Source organism: Enhydra lutris, unplaced genomic scaffold (genome assembly GCF_002288905.1).
Source record: "Enhydra lutris kenyoni isolate GAN:26980312 unplaced genomic scaffold, ASM228890v2 scaffoldscaffold20, whole genome shotgun sequence".
Lineage (NCBI taxonomy): Eukaryota > Metazoa > Chordata > Mammalia > Carnivora > Mustelidae > Enhydra > Enhydra lutris.
The window spans coordinates 31,344,863-31,362,560 of NW_019154104.1; the positions used below are offsets into that span (position 1 = coordinate 31,344,863).

Consider the following 17,698-nt stretch of genomic DNA (forward strand, 5'->3'; position numbering starts at 1 on the left):
TTATTTATTAGAGAGAGAAAGCATGAGTTGAGGGGGGTGGAGCAGAGGCAGAGGGAGAAGCAGATTCCTCGCTGAGCAGGGAGCCCAACTTGGGGCTCAATCCCAGGACCCTGGGATCATGACCTGAGCCGAAGGCAGACACTTAACTGATTGGGCCACCCAGGTGTCCCTCCCTTATGATTTTCTTAGCGGTTTTTTCTCTAGCTTACATTATTGTCAGAATACAGTATATAATACACACAACATACAGACTGTATGGTAATTGACTGTTAATGTTATCAGTAAGGCTTCCAGACAACAATGGACTATTAGTAGGTAAGTTGGGGGGGGGGAGTCAGAAGTTATAGGCAAAATTTTTTTTTAAAGATTTTATTTATTTATTTGACAGAGAGAGAGACAGAGATCACAAATAGGCAGAGAGGCAGGCAGAGAGAGAGGGGGAAGCAGGCTCCCCGCTGAGCAGAGAGCCCGATATGGGGCTCGATCCCAGGACCCTGAGATCATGACCTAAGCCCAAGGCAGAGGCCCAACCCTCTGAACCACCCAGGCTCCCCTATAGGCGAATTTTTGACTGTGCAGGAGATTGGCATCTCCAGCCTCAGCATTTCTCAGAGGTCAGCTGTGTACTCATTCCCTGGTTGATGGGCATGATTACCACGTTTTGGCTGTTACAAACAATGGTGCTGCGAACATTTGTATGCAAGTTCTCATGTGGATATATGTTTTCATTTCTCTGGGCTGTATCTCTAGGTATGGAATGGCCAGGTTTCATGGTAACTGTATTTAACCTTTTGAAGAACTGCTAGTCTGTTTCTCAAAGTGGCTGTACTGTTTTACATTCACATTATTGTAGACAAATAATCCCGTTAACAAATGGGCAAAGGATCTGGGTGAACATTTCTCCAAGAAATACATACAAATGATGAGTAAGCATGTTAAAAATGCTCAGTATCACTAGTCATCAGAGAAATGGAGATCAAAACTACAGTGACACACTGTTTCATACTCATGGATAGAACCAGAAAGTCCGATAAAAACAAGTATTGGAGAAGATGTGGAGAAATTGAAACCCTAGTGTACGGCTGGTGGAATGTAAAGTGTAATTGTAAGCTGACACTCCGGCCCCAGGTAACAAATACAGTAAGCCTTGGAGAATGAGAACCAATTCAGGGTTTCCGGGCAGAACAGAAAATATGCTGAGTATTTCGCTTAACATGGAACAAGATGATTCTCCGCTGGCACATAGGAGCGATGTTAGGTAACATCAGATCACACAGTGAAGGCTTTTTAAAAAAAAAAACAAAAACCCTTCCAAATAAACAACAACAACAACAAAAAAAAAAACCGTTCCAGGGGCGCGTGGGTGGCTCAGAGGGTTAAGCCTTAGCCTTGGGCTCAGGTCATGATCCCAGGGTCCTGGGATCAAGCCCTGCATTGGGCTCTCTGCTCAGCAGGGAGCCTGCCTCCCCCCCACCCCACCCCGCCCCCTCCTGCTGCTCTGCCTATTTGTGATCTCTCTGTCAAATAAATAAATAAGAATCTTAAAAAAAAAAAAAACAAAAACAAAAAACCCTTCTGAAAAATGTTTCAAAATTTTATAACATAGAATCCACCAGAAAATATTTACCTATCTACCACTCAGATTTGCAGAAAGCAATGAAGCATTACAGGTAACAGGCCAAGCGAGATCATCCGCTCTTCGAGTGGCCGTTTCTGGAGTTTTTAATGTTTTTATCATGCACATTTTATACTTTAAATGTGTGTACCATTGGGGTGCCTGGGTGGCTCAGTTTGTTAATCGACTGCCTTCAGCTCATGGAATGATCCCAGGGTCCTGGGATCAAGTTCTGCATAGGGTTCCCTGCTCCGAGGAGAGCCTCTTCTCCCTCTCCCTCTGCCACTCGCCCTGCTTGCGTTCTCTCTCTTTGTGTGTGTGTGTGTGCGTGTGTGTGTGTGTGTCAAATAAATAAAATCTTTTATTTTTTAATATTTTATTTATTTATTTGACAGATCACAAGTAGTCAGAGGGGCAGGCAGAGAGAGAGGGGGAAGCAGGCTCCCTGCTGAGCAGGGAGCCCGACACGGGGCTCGATCCCACGACTCTGAGATCATGACCTGAGCTGAAGGCAGAGGCTTTAACCCACTGAGCCACCCAGGTGCCCCAAAATAAAATCTTTTAAAAAAATAAATGTATGGGGGCGCCTGGGTGGCTCAGTGGGTTAAGCCGCTGCCTTCGGCTCAGGTCATGATCCCAGGTCCTGGGTTCAAGCCCCACATCGGGCTTTCTGCTCAGCAGGGAGCCTGCTTCCTCCTCTCTCTCTGCCTGCCTCTCTGCCTACTTGTGATTTCTCTCTGTCAAATAAATAAATAAAATATTAAAAAATAAATGTATGTAGCCCTAATAACATGTAACATCAGTTTTATATATTTATAAATATATATATATATATTTTTTTTTTTTTTTTAAAGACTCTATTAATTTATTTTGACAGAGAGAGAGAGATCGCAAGTAGGCAGAGAGGCAGGCAAAGCGGGAGGGGGAAGAAGGCTCCCTGCTGAGCAGAGAGCCTGACACGGGACTCTATCCCAGGACCCCGGGATCATGACCCGAGCCGAAGGCAGAGGCCTAACCCACTGAGCCACCCAGGCGCCCTATATTTTTAATATTTACATTATAGTATTATATATTTCCTGTGACTTTTTGGAATCAAAATTGTTGATATCTGCACATCTGATGAATTTTATATTCTGTATTTAATTCCTTTGACTGCATATGCTATGGTTTAGCCAATTCCCATTGATAAGACTTTTAAATTTTTCCTGTATTTGAGAACCATAAACAAGCCTCTGGTAACAATCATGTCAGTTAGAGTTCTCCAGACAACCAAACTAGTAGTGAGAAAGTGTGTGTGTGTGTGTGTGTGTGTGTGTGTGTGTGTGTGTGTGTGTAAGAAATCTTAACTAATAGCTTATATACATACTTAAGCAATGTGCTGATGCTTTGTATTCTTAATTTTAAAAAAATGTTGATTAGGGACCAGTGAATTAACTTCATAGGTCTGACCTGTAATTTGACAAACATTGCTGTTGTATGTATTTTATATCTAGAGATGGATTGCTGGTTTGCTGGGTATCCATACTTCATCATACGACGCCAACTTTCTAAAGTAGTTGTGCCGAAGGTACATTCTCACTAGTGCGTTCTCTTTCTTCTCCCCAGTCACGGAAGCTGGTAATTTTAGTTTCCTTGTAATCGTTCTACTTCAGGTCTGGTTTATTTTTTAAGGTTTTTAAAACTTGGCAATTGACCTTAAAACAAAGAGAGCAGCTTCACAGTTAGCACCTTCAGAAGGCATGAGTACCAATCCAGAAATTAATGACACTGCTTTGTTTTTTTTGCTTTTTTTTTTTTTAAGATTTTATTTAGTCATCTGACAGAGATCACAAGTAGGCAGAGAGGCAGGCAGAGAGAGAGGGGGAGACACGCTCCCCGCGGAGCAGAGAGCCTGATGGGGGGCTCAATCCCAGGACCCTGAGATCATGACCTGAGCCGAAGTCAGAGGCTTAACCCACTGAGCCACACCCCAGGCGCCCTACACTGTTTTGTTTTCATCATATTTGTATTCTTCAGTTTACACACAGTGTAAATTGGTGTACTTATTTGTGAATGTTGAAATAAGCATCGTTCATACAACCACCATCACAGTTGGGATACAGAACAGTTTAATCTCTTCAAAACATTATCTTGTACAGTTCTTAGCCTTCCTCCTACTTCTAACCCTTGGAACATTGATCTTTTTCCTATCATTATAGTTTCACCTTTCTCAGAACGTCATATAAATGGAATCGTAGAATATGTAACCTTCGGAGACTTGCTTCTTTCACTGGGTGTGCTGCGTGGGAGATACGGCCGTGTATCAGTAGTGTGTTTGTTTTTATTGCTCTGTAGTATTCCAGTGTATGGAATGCCCATTTTGAATAAAAATTTTATAAGGTGTGAGGTATAGGTCTAGCGTTCACTTTTCTTTTCCTTTTTTCTTCTTTTTCGCATACGGAGATCCAGTTGTGAAAATCCCCTTTGTTGAACGGGTGTTGAACTGAATCCTCTCTGCATTGAATTGCTTTTGCACCTCCGTCACAAAGTGTTTGACCGTATTTATTTATATGAGTCTGTTTCTGAACTGCCTCCTGTGCCACTGATCTGTGTATCTGTTTTTTTGCCAATACCACACACTGTTCCTTTCTACAGTAAGACAGCGGTGTGCAGCTTCCAACTTTGACCTCACTGTTCTGGCCTCCCCTTTTGCTCAACCTGTCTGTCCTTTTGTTTTCTATCAATATGGACTCACAGATTGTTACTTTATTGCTGTCATTTAAGTTTTTGCTTAAGTTCTAGATTTGGCCTGGGGGAGACAGAGCCCATCATTCTTTGAACATTTTCTTACCTTTTGGCATAACAGGATATTCTAGGGTCATCTTATCCATTTCCTGTCCTAGTCCTGGAATCACCCATTTCTCCAAGGAGACCTGGTTTCTTTTATAAGTGAATGGTATTTAGAATTGAGATATGGGAGCTAGATGTGCTCATTATTGCTGGATTGCAGCAAGGCCCTCTCAGTGGACATCGAAAACGAGGAATTCATACTGTTAACCATCAGGTCCTGTCCAGCACTACAGAATTCTTTCTAACCCCCTCCACCTTTATTTGTAACTCTTTCACTCGGCATAATTACTTTGAGATTCATTTGTATGTTTAAGTAGTTCCTTTTTTTTAAAGAGAAGTTGCCAAGAAAAATTATTCCATTGAGTGGTATGTGACAATTTTAGGAAATTGCCACACTTTCCCCCCATTAGATGTTCTAGTTCCTCCACATTATTGCCAAACCTTGATATTGTCTGTCTTCTTAGTTTTATACTCTTAATAAGTTTGTTTTGAAATCGTGAATGGTTTTAATTTGCCTTTCTCTAGTGACTAATTTGCATATCTTTCTATTCCAGGTGCTTATTTGCTGTCCTTATGCCTTCTTTGGAGGCATATTGGAGGTTTATTCAAATTTTTTTGCCCATTTTTGTTCTTTAACAATATCATTTCTTAATGTTGAATTTTGAGGGCTCTTTGTAGATTCTGGATACAAGGCTTTATCAGATACATGATTTGTAATTTCTTAGTCTTTGGCTTGACTTTTCGTTTCCTTAAAAGGGTCACTTGAGGAGCAGAAGTTCTTGCTTTGGATGAAGCACAAATTTATGGATTTTTTTTTTCTTTTATGGATTGTGCTCTTGGTGTGTGTGTTTTTTTTTTTTTTTTAAGATTTTATTTATTTATTTGACAGAGATCACAAGCAGGTAGAGAAGCAGGTAGAGAGAGAGAGAGAGAGAGGGAGGGAGGGAGGGAAACAGGCTCCCCGCTGAGCAGAGAGCCCGATGCGGAGCTCGATCCCAGGACCCTGAGATCATGACCTGAGCTGAAGGCAGAGGCTTTAACCCACTGAGCCACCCAGGCGCCCCTGCTTTTGGTGTTTTATCTAAGATCTTTTCTAACCTAAGTTCAGAAGGTTGTTTTTCTTGTTTTTTAAGATTTATTTATTTATATTAGAGAGCACATGGGTGGGAGCAAGGGGAGGGGCAGAGGAGAGAGAATCTCAAGCCGATGAGATTCTCACCTGAGTCCTGAGCCCCACACAGGGCTTGATTTCACAACCCTGAGATTGTGACCTGAATAGAAATCGAGAATTGGACGCTTAACCAACTGAGCTACCCACACACCCCTAAAAGGTTTTTTCATGTTTTCCTCTAGCAGTTTTATAACTTCTGGTTTACATTTAGTTGTATCATCAGTTTTGAGTTGATTTTTGTATATTTGTATATGTAAAGTATGGACCCATGTTCATTTTTTGAAATATGAGTATCCATTGTGTTCTAGCATCATTTGTTAAAAAGATTATTTTTCTCCATTGGATTTTGCCTTTGTGCCTCTGTGGATAATCGTTGACCCTGTATGTGTGGTTCTGTTTCCGGACTCCGTTACATTAGTTCACTTCCCTATGCGCGGCGGCAGCACTGTCCGCATTACTGAATCTTAACTAGCTTTGATCCAGTGGGCCTTCCAGCTGGCTCCGCTCAAATCTGCTCTGGCTCTTTAGGTACCTTGTGCTTCTCTATGACTTTTAGGATGTTTTTCAGTTCCTACATAAACATGTGCTGGGATGTTTGACTGGGATTGCAGTAAATCTTGTAGAGCAATTTGGAGAGAATGTTAGTATTGTGTCTTTTGATCCATTTACATGGTATGTCTTCCCATTTGCTTAGATCTTTTTTAGTTCCTCTCAGAAATGTTTTATAGCTTTTAGTGTATATGTTGTATCAGATCCCTAAGGGGGAGTAGGGATGAAAGGGATATTCTTCAGTTTTGATTTTTATTAACTTTTATTAAGTTTATTAACTCCCGAAAGAGGTATTCTTCAATTTTGATTTTTATTAACTATTTTGATTTTTACTTTTAATAAAAAAATTATTGATCTTGTTTCCTGCAACGTTGCTAAACTCATTTGTTCTAGTAACTATTTGTAGATTCTCTACACAGATGATCATGTTGTCTGTGAATAAGACATTTTTAATTCTGCCTTTTCAATGTGGATTCCCTGTTCCCACCTTGCCTGATTCATAGTGTCCACACTTTGGGTCTTTTTCCCTTCCACCATCCCATTGTTTTTCCTTAATGTAACTGCCCCCTAGATTTTGCCAAAAATCTCTTTCTTTATAAAACCTAGAACACACTAATAGATAAAATTAAAGGTTAGAGATCTGGCAGTTTCATAGAAAACAGGAATTCTTAAACCAGGCTTTGGGAGCCTTTAGTGGGCGTGCCCTTTCTCTCTCTCTTTCTCTTTCTCTCAAATAAAATCTTAAAAAAAGGAAAAAGAAAAAACAAAGGTAAGAGTACTTTTGGAATGAATGAGTTTGGGCCTAATCTGTGTAAAAGGCTTGTTAGTGAGCCTCTTAATGTCTCCACTCCTCTGTATCTTTTGTAGATAACATTTAAATGTCTCTGTTGTAGTATATGACTGTTGTTTGTGGTTAATCCAGTTATACATGTGAGCTCAGCACCTGCCACTTTTAAACCTTTGGTCTGCTATTTTGTATCATAGATTTTCAAGAATTTGAGTATATTTAAGAAGTTTGCTTTCAGGGGCACCTGGGTGGCTCAGTTTGTTGAGCTTCTAACTCTTGGTTTTGTTTCAAGTCATGATCCCAGAGTCCTGGGATCGAGCCTCATGTTGGGCTCTCTGCCAGTGAGGAGTCTGCTTCTCCCTCTACCTGCTGCTCCTGCTTGTGCTCTCTCTCACTCTCATAAGTAAAATCTTTTAAAATATAAAGGAAGCTTGCTTTAAGATTATGTATTTTTAATGGTTATTCTTTAATAAAGTTGTCAAAAGAATCTTTGGATTCTTGTTGTCAAGGCCCTAAAAAGTTACTCTGGCAGAGAAGGATAAAGGTACTGAAAGCACACATGAAGTACACATTTTTTATTTTTTTAAAGATTTTATTTATGTCTATGGCAGAGAGATCACAAGTAGGCAGAGAGGCAGGCAGGAGGGTGGGTGGGCAGGGAGGAAGCAGGCTCCCTGCTAAGCAGAGAGCCTGATGCTGGGCTCAATCCCAGGACCCTGAGATCATGACCTGAGCCAAAGGCAGAGGTTTAACCCACTGAGCCAGGCACCCCAAAGTATACATATTTTCAAAGAATCTTTGAGGTTTCCCTTTTGGATGTCCCATGTCTGCAAGCACAGTGTCTCTGTATATAATGCCTTAACCCCCTGGCCAGTGTAGCTGTTGTGCCTGAGTTCAGTCCTGACTACCACCTTCTACTCAATGACCTGTTTCATTTCTTCACCTCGCAAATGAGAATAATAAACCTGTTTGTTAATAGTAGAGGGCTTAGAAGTAAATACATGTTGGCAGACTTGAGGGCCACGCTCATCCCGTGATGGTAAGTGCAGGTTCCATTGGGGCAGATTTCAGTAAAAGGTGGGTGGTGTCACCATGTTCCAAGGGTTAAAAGACCAGAATGGTGCTGTTAATCATTGCTTATTATGTCTGTTAAATTATAATAAGAATTTTTTTTTTTTTTATTTCTCCCAAGCCAAACTAGCAAGACGCAGTCAAGAACGAGACAATCTTGGCATGCTGGTCTGGTCACCCAATCAGAATCTATCAGAAGCAAAACGTAAGTTTTAAAGGACTTTTATTTTCCCTCTTTCTTTTTATTTAATGCAATGTTTTAAAGTCAGTTTTATAGCTAAAAGTCCCTATACACATTATAGTTTTCTTACATTTAAGTTTGAAAGTGTGCATTTCTTTACTGTGGCTTGTCATAAGGACTTAAAGATTCTTAACCAGTGGTTTCATAATATTCTTTTTTTTTTTTTTTTTTTTTTTTTCCAAAATGCTGTATAGGCTAATCCTGGAGTAACTAGGAGGAAAAGCTTAGAGTGGAAAGAAAATTAAAATGCAGTGTAAAGCTCCCTCAGTTGGGAATTTACAGATTTATAAATTTCTAATTGAAGGGTTACAAAGGGCAAAATGCATATTATTGGAAACAGGCTTTATTTATACTGTAAGACTTCAGCCTAGCTAGAAGGAGAACTATTGAACTGCTTCTGTTTTATGAGTTTAAAATTATATTAGGATGAATACCCTGAGCTACTTTGAATATTATTTGGGGGGGATAAGGGTCCTATAGCTATTAGTAATATATATATATATATATTTTTTTTTTAAGATTTTATTTATTTGGTAGAGAGAGAGAGAGAGAGAGCACGTGGGAGCAGAGGCAGACAGAGTGTTAGGCAGAGGCAGAGGGAGAAGCAGGCTCCCTGCCAAGCAAGGAGCCCGATGTGGGACTCGATCCCAGGACCCTGGGATCATGACCTGAGCCGAAGGCAGCTGCCCAACCAACTGAGCCACCCACGCGTCCCTAGCTATTAGTAATATTAATTGTATATTCAGAGTTTAATTTTTCACCTTTTCTCTCCCCTCTGTTCAAATGATATCAGCAAAATTAATTTTGTATCAGATATATTACCATAAGTCTTTGGCATTTTCAAAGTTTTAATTTGCTTTGTAACTTAGAGAAGAAAAACTAAATTCCCTTTTGGAAAATTTTTCAGTGGAGGTTCATGGATGGAATTTATGGGGATTTGTGAACTTAGACATCTCATGCAAGGTTTTTTTGGTGTATGTTTGTTTTTCTGGATTTTCAAAGGGGTCTTTGACAAAAGTAGGTTAAGAATCAATGCTCTAAAATAAGGGTCAGGCTTGGAAAGCCACCAGTGGTAAATGTTATCAGGAAACTGTTCAATTGTGAATAAAGGCTCAGATTTTTAGGCTTTGATCAGGATTTCCCAAAGTGTGTTTTCTAGTATTAAAATAGATGTTGACCAGTTTCCACTGTCAAATAAGTATGAGAGAGGATATGTATTAAATATTCTCCTCTTGTATATTCAGTATCCGTGTTAGCACATTTAAGGTGCAAAGAGCTCATATGGTAAAGAAACAGGTTTAATTTTGACCAGAAACGATTCTTTTTTGTACAGTCCCCTCCATGGAATACAAGAAATTCATCTACTCTTAATAATGCTGAATTTAGCAGTAATAAAATAATCTCATTCTAATCTGATTTTAAGAGTATCTTAATTTTGCCTCTATCAGGCTACTGCTTAATGAGTTTATAATGAAGAACAAAATAGCAAAAGGAAGTGTATTGGCATTTCTGATGTCTTTACTGTGCTGGGAAAGACCTTTTAAGTACTTCCTGTGTGTTTATTTCCCCTTTGAGTACTTGCATTGACTTGTAAAAGCAATCTATTCCTTTTTTGAACATATTCTCTTTGACAGAAAGCTGAAAATCTGACTCCCTGTAATTTTTAAACCTTTACTTTTCTGAACTCTGCTAAATAGGTCTGCTTTCTGACGAGTCTTTGAGATGTTCCGTCATCCCGCGCCCTTTACCATCGCAGTCCAGGTTAAACCAGCATGGTTGTTTCAGGTGTTTTTCAGATGGTTTGGTTTTCAGGTCTCTCTTTTGCACTCCTGGTATGTTCCAGTTGGTCATAGTCCCCATATGAAATGATGGTGCCCAGAACCAAATATCCAGAACCATGAGCATTCAACTAAGCTTTGTGGCAAGCACTGCACTAAAATGCATTCGCTCTTCACAACAACCCAAGAGGAAATTTCTGTCCCCATTTTGCAGATGGCATTCCACAGTCAAAGAGGTTCATGAGACTGACACAGATAGTAAGCGGTGAAGCCAGTAGCAGTATCCAGGTGTGCTGATTTCACCCTGGTTCATGCTGAGTGCCTCTCTCTGGGAGAACTCGTTAACTCGCAGTGTTCTGTGCTTCTGCCACGCTCCTTCTGTTCCTACAGTTCACAGTCGATTGTGCCCTTTGTGGTTGTGTTACCTGTTGACATCTGTGGAGTCGGAATGTCATTTTGATATTCTCTTATTTTTCCTAGATCTGGAAGAAAAGAGCAGAATGTGAAAAGTTAGTTGATTTTTAAGCAATGGTATTGCCTAAAATAAATTCACAGTTTTAATGTAAGCCTTTAAAACTTGAAACTTTTAAAGCCAATATGCAAGTAACATTTCTATATTGTTGAGAGTTTAGAAGATACAGGAAATAATAAAGAAGGATCAGCTCACACATTATTCCATTACCCAGAGATAACTGTTGTAAACGTTTTGGGATTTTTCCCAGTCCTCTTTTTTCCCTCTTGTGTGCATATTTATATAATTGAGATGATGTGGGTGTGTATATGTCTGTGTATTGTTTTCCTGATACTGACCTAAGCATTTCCCACATTGGTTGTTAAATTACCATGTCCATCATATGGGTAGATGGATGTATTTATTAATCTCCTTCTCTTGAAAATTTACATTGTTTCTGAGTTGTTGGCTGTTATAAAAGAAAGCTGTAGTGAAATGAAACAAGATGAAACCAGAGAGAGACAAGCCATAAGTGACTCTTAATCTCAGGAAACAAACTGAGGGTTGCTGGAGGTGGAGACGGGGTGGGAAGGATAGGGTAGCTGGGGGATGGACACTGGGGAGGGTATGTGCTATGGTGAGTACTGTGAATTGTGTTAAGACTGATGATTCACAGACCTGTACCCCTGGGGTAAATAATACATTATATCTTAACAATAACAACAAAAAATTTTAAAAAAGAAAGCTATAGTGAAAAACTGACTCCTAGAGCTTTTCCTCTTTCATTTTTTGTTTTTGTTGTGTTTTTAGTCTTTTCTTAGGATGCGCTCTAGGAATGGGGTGTGGGGTTATCAGGAACTTGCCCAGCCGCTTAGGGGTGAGGATGTAAACACGATGTGGTATCCTGACGTGACTTAGGTTCCGCTTAGTAGGCTCCTGTTTGTGGATCTTTGGGGACCCTCCAGTCCTTGTCTAGTAGTCTAATCCCAGTTAGGCCTTACAGTGTGATTGTAGTATGAATGTGGGCAGGGTACAGTTTTTTCCATTTGCACACCTATTATTTCCCCTCAGCTCCCTGCCCTACCATACATGGGCAAAAAAGAAGGCTTTTCTTTTTGACGTTCTTCATTTTCAAAGAATGTGTAAATCTTGTTTGTCCAGCATTGGTTCTCACTCTACGTAGGAATAGGAGATTTGAAACATGTTTAGATTGCTGGCAGATACGCCTCATGTTAAGAGACCTGTCGATCTCTGGTTTTTCTTGCGTTGGTTTCTTTCTTCTCAAGTAGCTGTTTTAGAGCTGTGCCTCTTAGTGTTAAACTGCAAGTTTGCAAAATTATTTTGTGGTTATTAAAATGAATGCTGTTGTAGAAATTTCATACAACACAGAATATATAATGTAGACAATTATCATCCTCATAGTCACTGTGTATAATATATGTACTTCCTTTTTTTTTTTTTTTTAAAGATCATTTATTTATTTATTTATTTGAGAATGGAGTAGAGAAAGAAAGAACTTGAGTTGGGGTAAGGGGGAGAGGGAGAGGGAGAAGTAGACTGTCCACTGAGCAGGGACCCTGATGTGATGGGGGGGGCCACACTCCATCCCAGGACCCTAATCATGACCTGAGCCAAAGGCAGATGGTCAATCGACTGAGTCACCAAGGCGCCCTCCCCAATATTTTTATACATATTAATATATAAATTTTTTAATCACAAAGTATGAGCTTTTCAGCAGTTTGTTCTTAACAATCTATCTGGGACTCTGTTCTGCCTCAGTACATTTACAGTTACCTAGTTTTTAAATAACAAGTAATGGGTGTCCCATAATTTAATCATTTTTACAAAATTGAAGTATAGTTGACACACAATGTTATGTTACTTCCAGATGTACAATGTAGTGATTCAAGAAGTCTGTGTACATTACGTTGTGCTCGCACAAGTGTGGCTCTTATCTGTCACCGTAAAACACTGTTCCAGTACCACCGGCTGTATTCCTTAGGCTGTGCCTTTTATTCCCATTACTTATTCATTCTGTAACTGGATATTTGAAGTCTTTCAGTTCTTCTTTCTTGTTTAAACTTACTTAATTGTTTTAAGTTTTTATTTTAATCACCTGGTGCTCATTGTCCCAAGGTGTCCATCACCTATTTCTTGCATCGTGCTCCCCGCCACCCCCACTCTGGTAATTGTTAGTTCTCTATAGTTAAGAGTCTGTTTCTTGGTTTTTAAACTAAAAAGCCATAGGGATGATAAATCTGTAGAAATAGAGTTCCTAGGCCAAGGGGCAAATACATTATTTCTTCTTTTTTCTTTTTTAAGAATAGATTTGATTTCTAGAGTAGTTTTAGGTTCACAGCCAAATTGAGTAGAAAGTACAGAGATTCCCCATATACTTTGCCCCACACGTGCAACCCCCCCTCCCCCCGCACTGTGGACCTCTCCTACCAGAACGGTCAGCTTGTTATCCGTGAGCCTACACTGATGCATCATTGTTACCCAAGTGTCCTAGGTTACATTAAGGTTCGTTCTTGTGTTGTGCATTCTGGAGGTTTTGACAGATGTATAAGGACATGTATTCACTATTGTAATTTCGTACTGCATAGTTTTCCTGCCCTAGAAGTTCTCTGTGGTCTGCCTGTGCATCCCTCCCAGTCCTGTAACTCTTGGCAACTACTGATCGTTTTACTGCCTCCGTAGTTTTATCTTTTCCAGAACTGACATTCACCTGGAATGAAGTAGTATGTAGCCTTTTCAGATTGGCTCTTTTGACTTAATTAATAATATACATTTGCGCTTCCTCCATGTCCTGATGGCTCATTTTCTCTTTGGTGCTCAACAGCATTCCATTATCTGGATGGACCACAGTGTGTTCACCTGTTCACCTACTGAAGCACATCTGGTAGCTTCCAAGTGTTGGCAGTTATGAATGTAATATAATTTATTGCTGCTATAGACATGTATATGCGGGTTTTAGTTTGGACATAAGTTTTCAGCTCTTTTGGGTAAATACCAGGGAGCAGGATTGCTGGATTATATGTTAAGAATACATTTTAATTTTGTAAGAAATTGCAAGACTGTCTCATTTGATTTGATTTGATTTGATTTGATTTGAGAGAGAGAGAGAACAAGCATTGGGGAGGGGCAGAGGGAGAGGGGCCCTGGGATCAAGACAGAGGTGAAGGCAGATGCTCAACTGACTGAGCCAACCAGGTTCCTGCACCCCTTTTTAAATTTTATTTATATATTTGAGAGAGACCAAGACTGTCTTCTGAAGTGTCTGTGCCATTTTACATTCCTGCCAGCAATGAATGAGAGTTCCTGTTGCTCTGGGTCCTGTAAGTACTTAGTGTTATCAGTATTTTGGATTTTGGCCACTCTAAATAAGTATATATTTTATTTTATTTTAAATAAAAAAAAAATACATGCGCACAACTTAAAAATACTCTACATCTGTCAAGTTAATCAGTGTTATATTAATATTCTGGGCGTCTGTTAGTCCCTATACACTTTTTTTTAAAAGATTTTATTTATTTGACAGAGAGAGAGCACAAGTAGGCAGAGAGGCAGACAGAGAGAGAGGGAGAAGCAGGCTCCCTGCTGAGCAGAGAGCCCAATGCAGGGCGCGATCCCAGGACCCTGAGATCATGACCTGAGATGAAGGCAGAGGCTTAACCCCCTGAGCCACCCGGGTGCCCCTACACTTACTTTTTTTTTAATGGTCATATAATATGAGTGTTTCATAGTTAAGCATGTGTAAACAGTGCTGCTGTGAACATCATTGAAATGGGGTTGCTGGGTCCAATGGTGTGTACATTTTACATTTATAAATATTTTCCATGTGTCATCTGAAGCATTAAAGGAGTGTGCTGCTTTTCCAGAATGTCCCCATTATTGGGTATATTTTTTTTCTTAAAACTTTTTAAAAAATTATTTTTAATTATGGTAAAATACAGTGTAAAATTTACCATATTAACCATTTCTTTCATTCCAAGTAAATTTTATTGTGAAATTATAACTGCAAATGAAATATGTTGATTTATATTTCAATCTTAACCATTTTTAAATGTGTAATGGTATTAAGTACATTCATATTGTTGGACACCCAACCCCTAGAGCTTTTTCCCCCCCAAATATTTTATTTATTTATTTATCAGAGTGGGTGGGGAGTGAGTGCACAAACAGGGAGAGCAGCAGGCAGAGGGAGAAGCATGTGCTGAGCAGGGAGCCTGATGCAGGACTTGATCCCAGGACCCCGGGATTGTGACCTGAGCCAAGGGCAGACTCTTAACCGAGTCACCCAGGCTTCCCTCTAGAACTCCTTTCATCTGAAAAACTGGAACTGCGTACTCATTAAAGAACCCAAGTCTGCATTTTCCCTTCCCCCCCAGCACGTGGCAACCACCGTTCTACTTTCTGACTCAGTGAATTTGACCACTCGGGGTATTTCATATAAGTGGAAGTATACTGTTTTGGTGACTGGCTTATTTTACTCGGCATAGTGTCCTCACGTTTCATCCCCATTGTAGCCTGTGTCAGTTTCCTTCATTTTTATGACTGAACGATATTCCACTGCACTAGAGGATAGACCGCCTTTGTCTCCATTATCTGTTGATGGGCACCTGGGTTGTTTCTGTGTTCTGGTTCCCAGGAATGCTGCTGCTGTGACTACGGTGCTCAAAGGCCTCTTTGGGGACCTGCTTCCGTTTCTTTTGGTATATACTCAGAAGTGGAATTGCTGGATTTGATAATTTTTTTTTTTTTTAATTGTTGGGGGATACCACCATCCTATTTTCCGCAGAGGCTGTTATCGTTTTCCACTCCTACCAACAGTGCACGGGCTCCAGTATCTCCACAAACTCGTCAGAACTGTGATTTTCTGTTTGTTTGTTTGTTTGTTTGTTTGTTTAATAGCATCTATCTTTATGGGTATGAGGTGGTGTCTCACTGTATGGGAATATTAATTGTTTCTTAAACTTTGCTGAATGGATAGAAGAGGATTTCATTGTTTATTACTGAGGATTGAGTGTCTTCATATTTTGACCTTTTAATTCTTCTCCAAATAGCAGTTAAATCTTACCTTATTTTTTAATTTGTGTTTTAGAATTATATATACTTAAATTTATTAACCTTATTTGTGGCTTGTAGTATACCGTCATACCGAAAAAGCCCCTCCCCCTCCCACGTTACAGACATAGATACCTACGTGTCTTCTGCCCTCCCCTCCTTCTCCCTTCTCATTATGCTGTCCTAATCTGGACCTATTTAATTCTTTCCCCCTTCACTTATATTAAACTTGTATGTCTACTTTGGTCTATATCTGGACTCTTGATTTTGTTTCATTGATTTGTTTCCTGATTTGTACCATTTTTATTCTTTTTGGTGTTTCTGGCTCATGAATTTATTTTTTAGGTGAGATTTAGACTCATAGTTTCACATTCTTTCCAAAAGTATCTCGATTGGGGTCATACTGAATTGAGCAGCTTTGTGTGCTTGGTACTGTAGCAGGAGTAGGGGGTTTAGGAAGCTTATACTCTAATGCAGAAAGAAGGAAAAAGGAACATATAAACAAGTAATTATATGTATTTCCTTTAGTCCAGTTCTTTTTTGGATGCCAAAAGTTGAGGTCTAGAGAAGTTAAATCAAATGCTTAAGATCCCACAGCTAATTAGTAGCCAAGTTTGGGCTAAACCTCTGCTCTCCAGATGGCATTTATTACACACATCTGCCTTCATGTGCTGCTTCATTTAATAAACTATAATTACATTCTTAAAGCATTAGTGATGTTACATGAATTGCTTTGGGCTGTGTCTAAGTAAAACTGCGGTGAGGGATCCAGTCTTTGGGGTATGCCTGGAAATGTGCCTTATAAAGACACCTTTCATGTGGAAGAAATGTAAATAATTTCAAGTAGCATAGATGAGAACAATGTGATTAAATAGTTTAGATTAAATAATTCTGGAAAATTACTTGATGAAACAATGGCTTGAGATTTAGCGGACAAAGGAGTGAGTAAAGGTTGAAAAGTGGTAGAATCTGGAGGTTGGGCAGATGGTGAGAGAAACTGAAAAATGTTCACTAATTGGAGATGAGGACAGTTGAGTTGTAATTTTAGCATCAGGCGTCTCCTGTGTACTGTTAGTGCTTGGATGCCCCCCGGGGGGACCTGGCAGAAGGCGCTCCGTTTTCCTGGGCAGAAACAAGGGGAGCACTGGAGGCAGCTGACTGCAGGGGAGAATGGGGAGGGGTGTGAGAGTTGCTGGTGGGACAAGGTGCACGCGGCACTGCAGCCTGGGGAAAGACGCATTTGCATCCAGGCAGGCCTGAGGATGTGGGGACAAGATGCAGTGCTTTGTTTTGGAGACCTGCCTGGCTATGACACAGGTTGTCCTTGGGGAGGTGAGAAGCAGTGAAACTCTTGATGGCCTTGTGGTTTAGTGAGGAGCCAGGGCTAGAGGCGGTAAGTCAGTGTTGATCCAGCTGAGAGAGCTGAGGCCCTCACCAGGCCACTGCTGTGCAAGAGAGGTCTGATTGGACTGGCGGCGTCAGGAGTGTTTGAACTTGCTCAGAGGAGAGGGAGATCATAGGACTGTGGGGTTGGGTGGGTGACGGGAGGCCTTTAACAGACCCTTATTGTTATTTTAATAGTTCTACTTTCTTTTCCAGGTCAAAAAGTAGTAGCATCTATTATTTGATGGTTATTAAAACCCACCCGTGATAAAAAAGTTCTTGGTTCCAACTTTATTTTCTACCAAATTTTCATTGTTGCTTTTTAAAATTTATTCTTATTTAAATTCAGTCAGTTAACATATAATGTATGACTGGTTTCAGAGGTGGAGGTCAGGGATTCATCAGTCTTCCGTAATACTCAGTGCGCATCACTTCATGTGCCCTCCTTAATGTCCATCACCCGGTTACCCCATCCCTCCACTCCCTCCCCTAACAGGCCTTTAAATAAGCAGAATACTGTCCTGTCTGTGTGTACCTGCACTACTCCACCAGTCCTCGCACACATCTTTATCGATACCTGCAAGGCACCTGTGATACACCATCATTTCCCTGGTCCCTGCTGGGATGGGCATGGGTGCCCCCTCTCCTCCCACCTGTCAGCACCCACCCCACCCCATTTCAGGCTGCCCTTCCTTGGGGACTCCCTCCTCATCTCACTTGGTCTACACCCTAGATGCCTACCTTGCTTGTCCTAAC

General features: G+C 40.3%; 1 protein-coding gene across 1 annotated transcript in view; it reads left to right on the forward strand.

The window, feature by feature from the left end:
- Nucleotides 1-17,698, forward strand: part of LOC111148509 (REST corepressor 1) — a 121,317-nt gene that overhangs the window by 67,853 nt on the left and 35,766 nt on the right. The window contains exon 3 of the mRNA XM_022505118.1: nucleotides 8,144-8,227. Coding sequence (XP_022360826.1) covers nucleotides 8,144-8,227 — 84 coding nt within the window. The remainder of the gene's footprint in view (nucleotides 1-8,143; nucleotides 8,228-17,698) is intronic.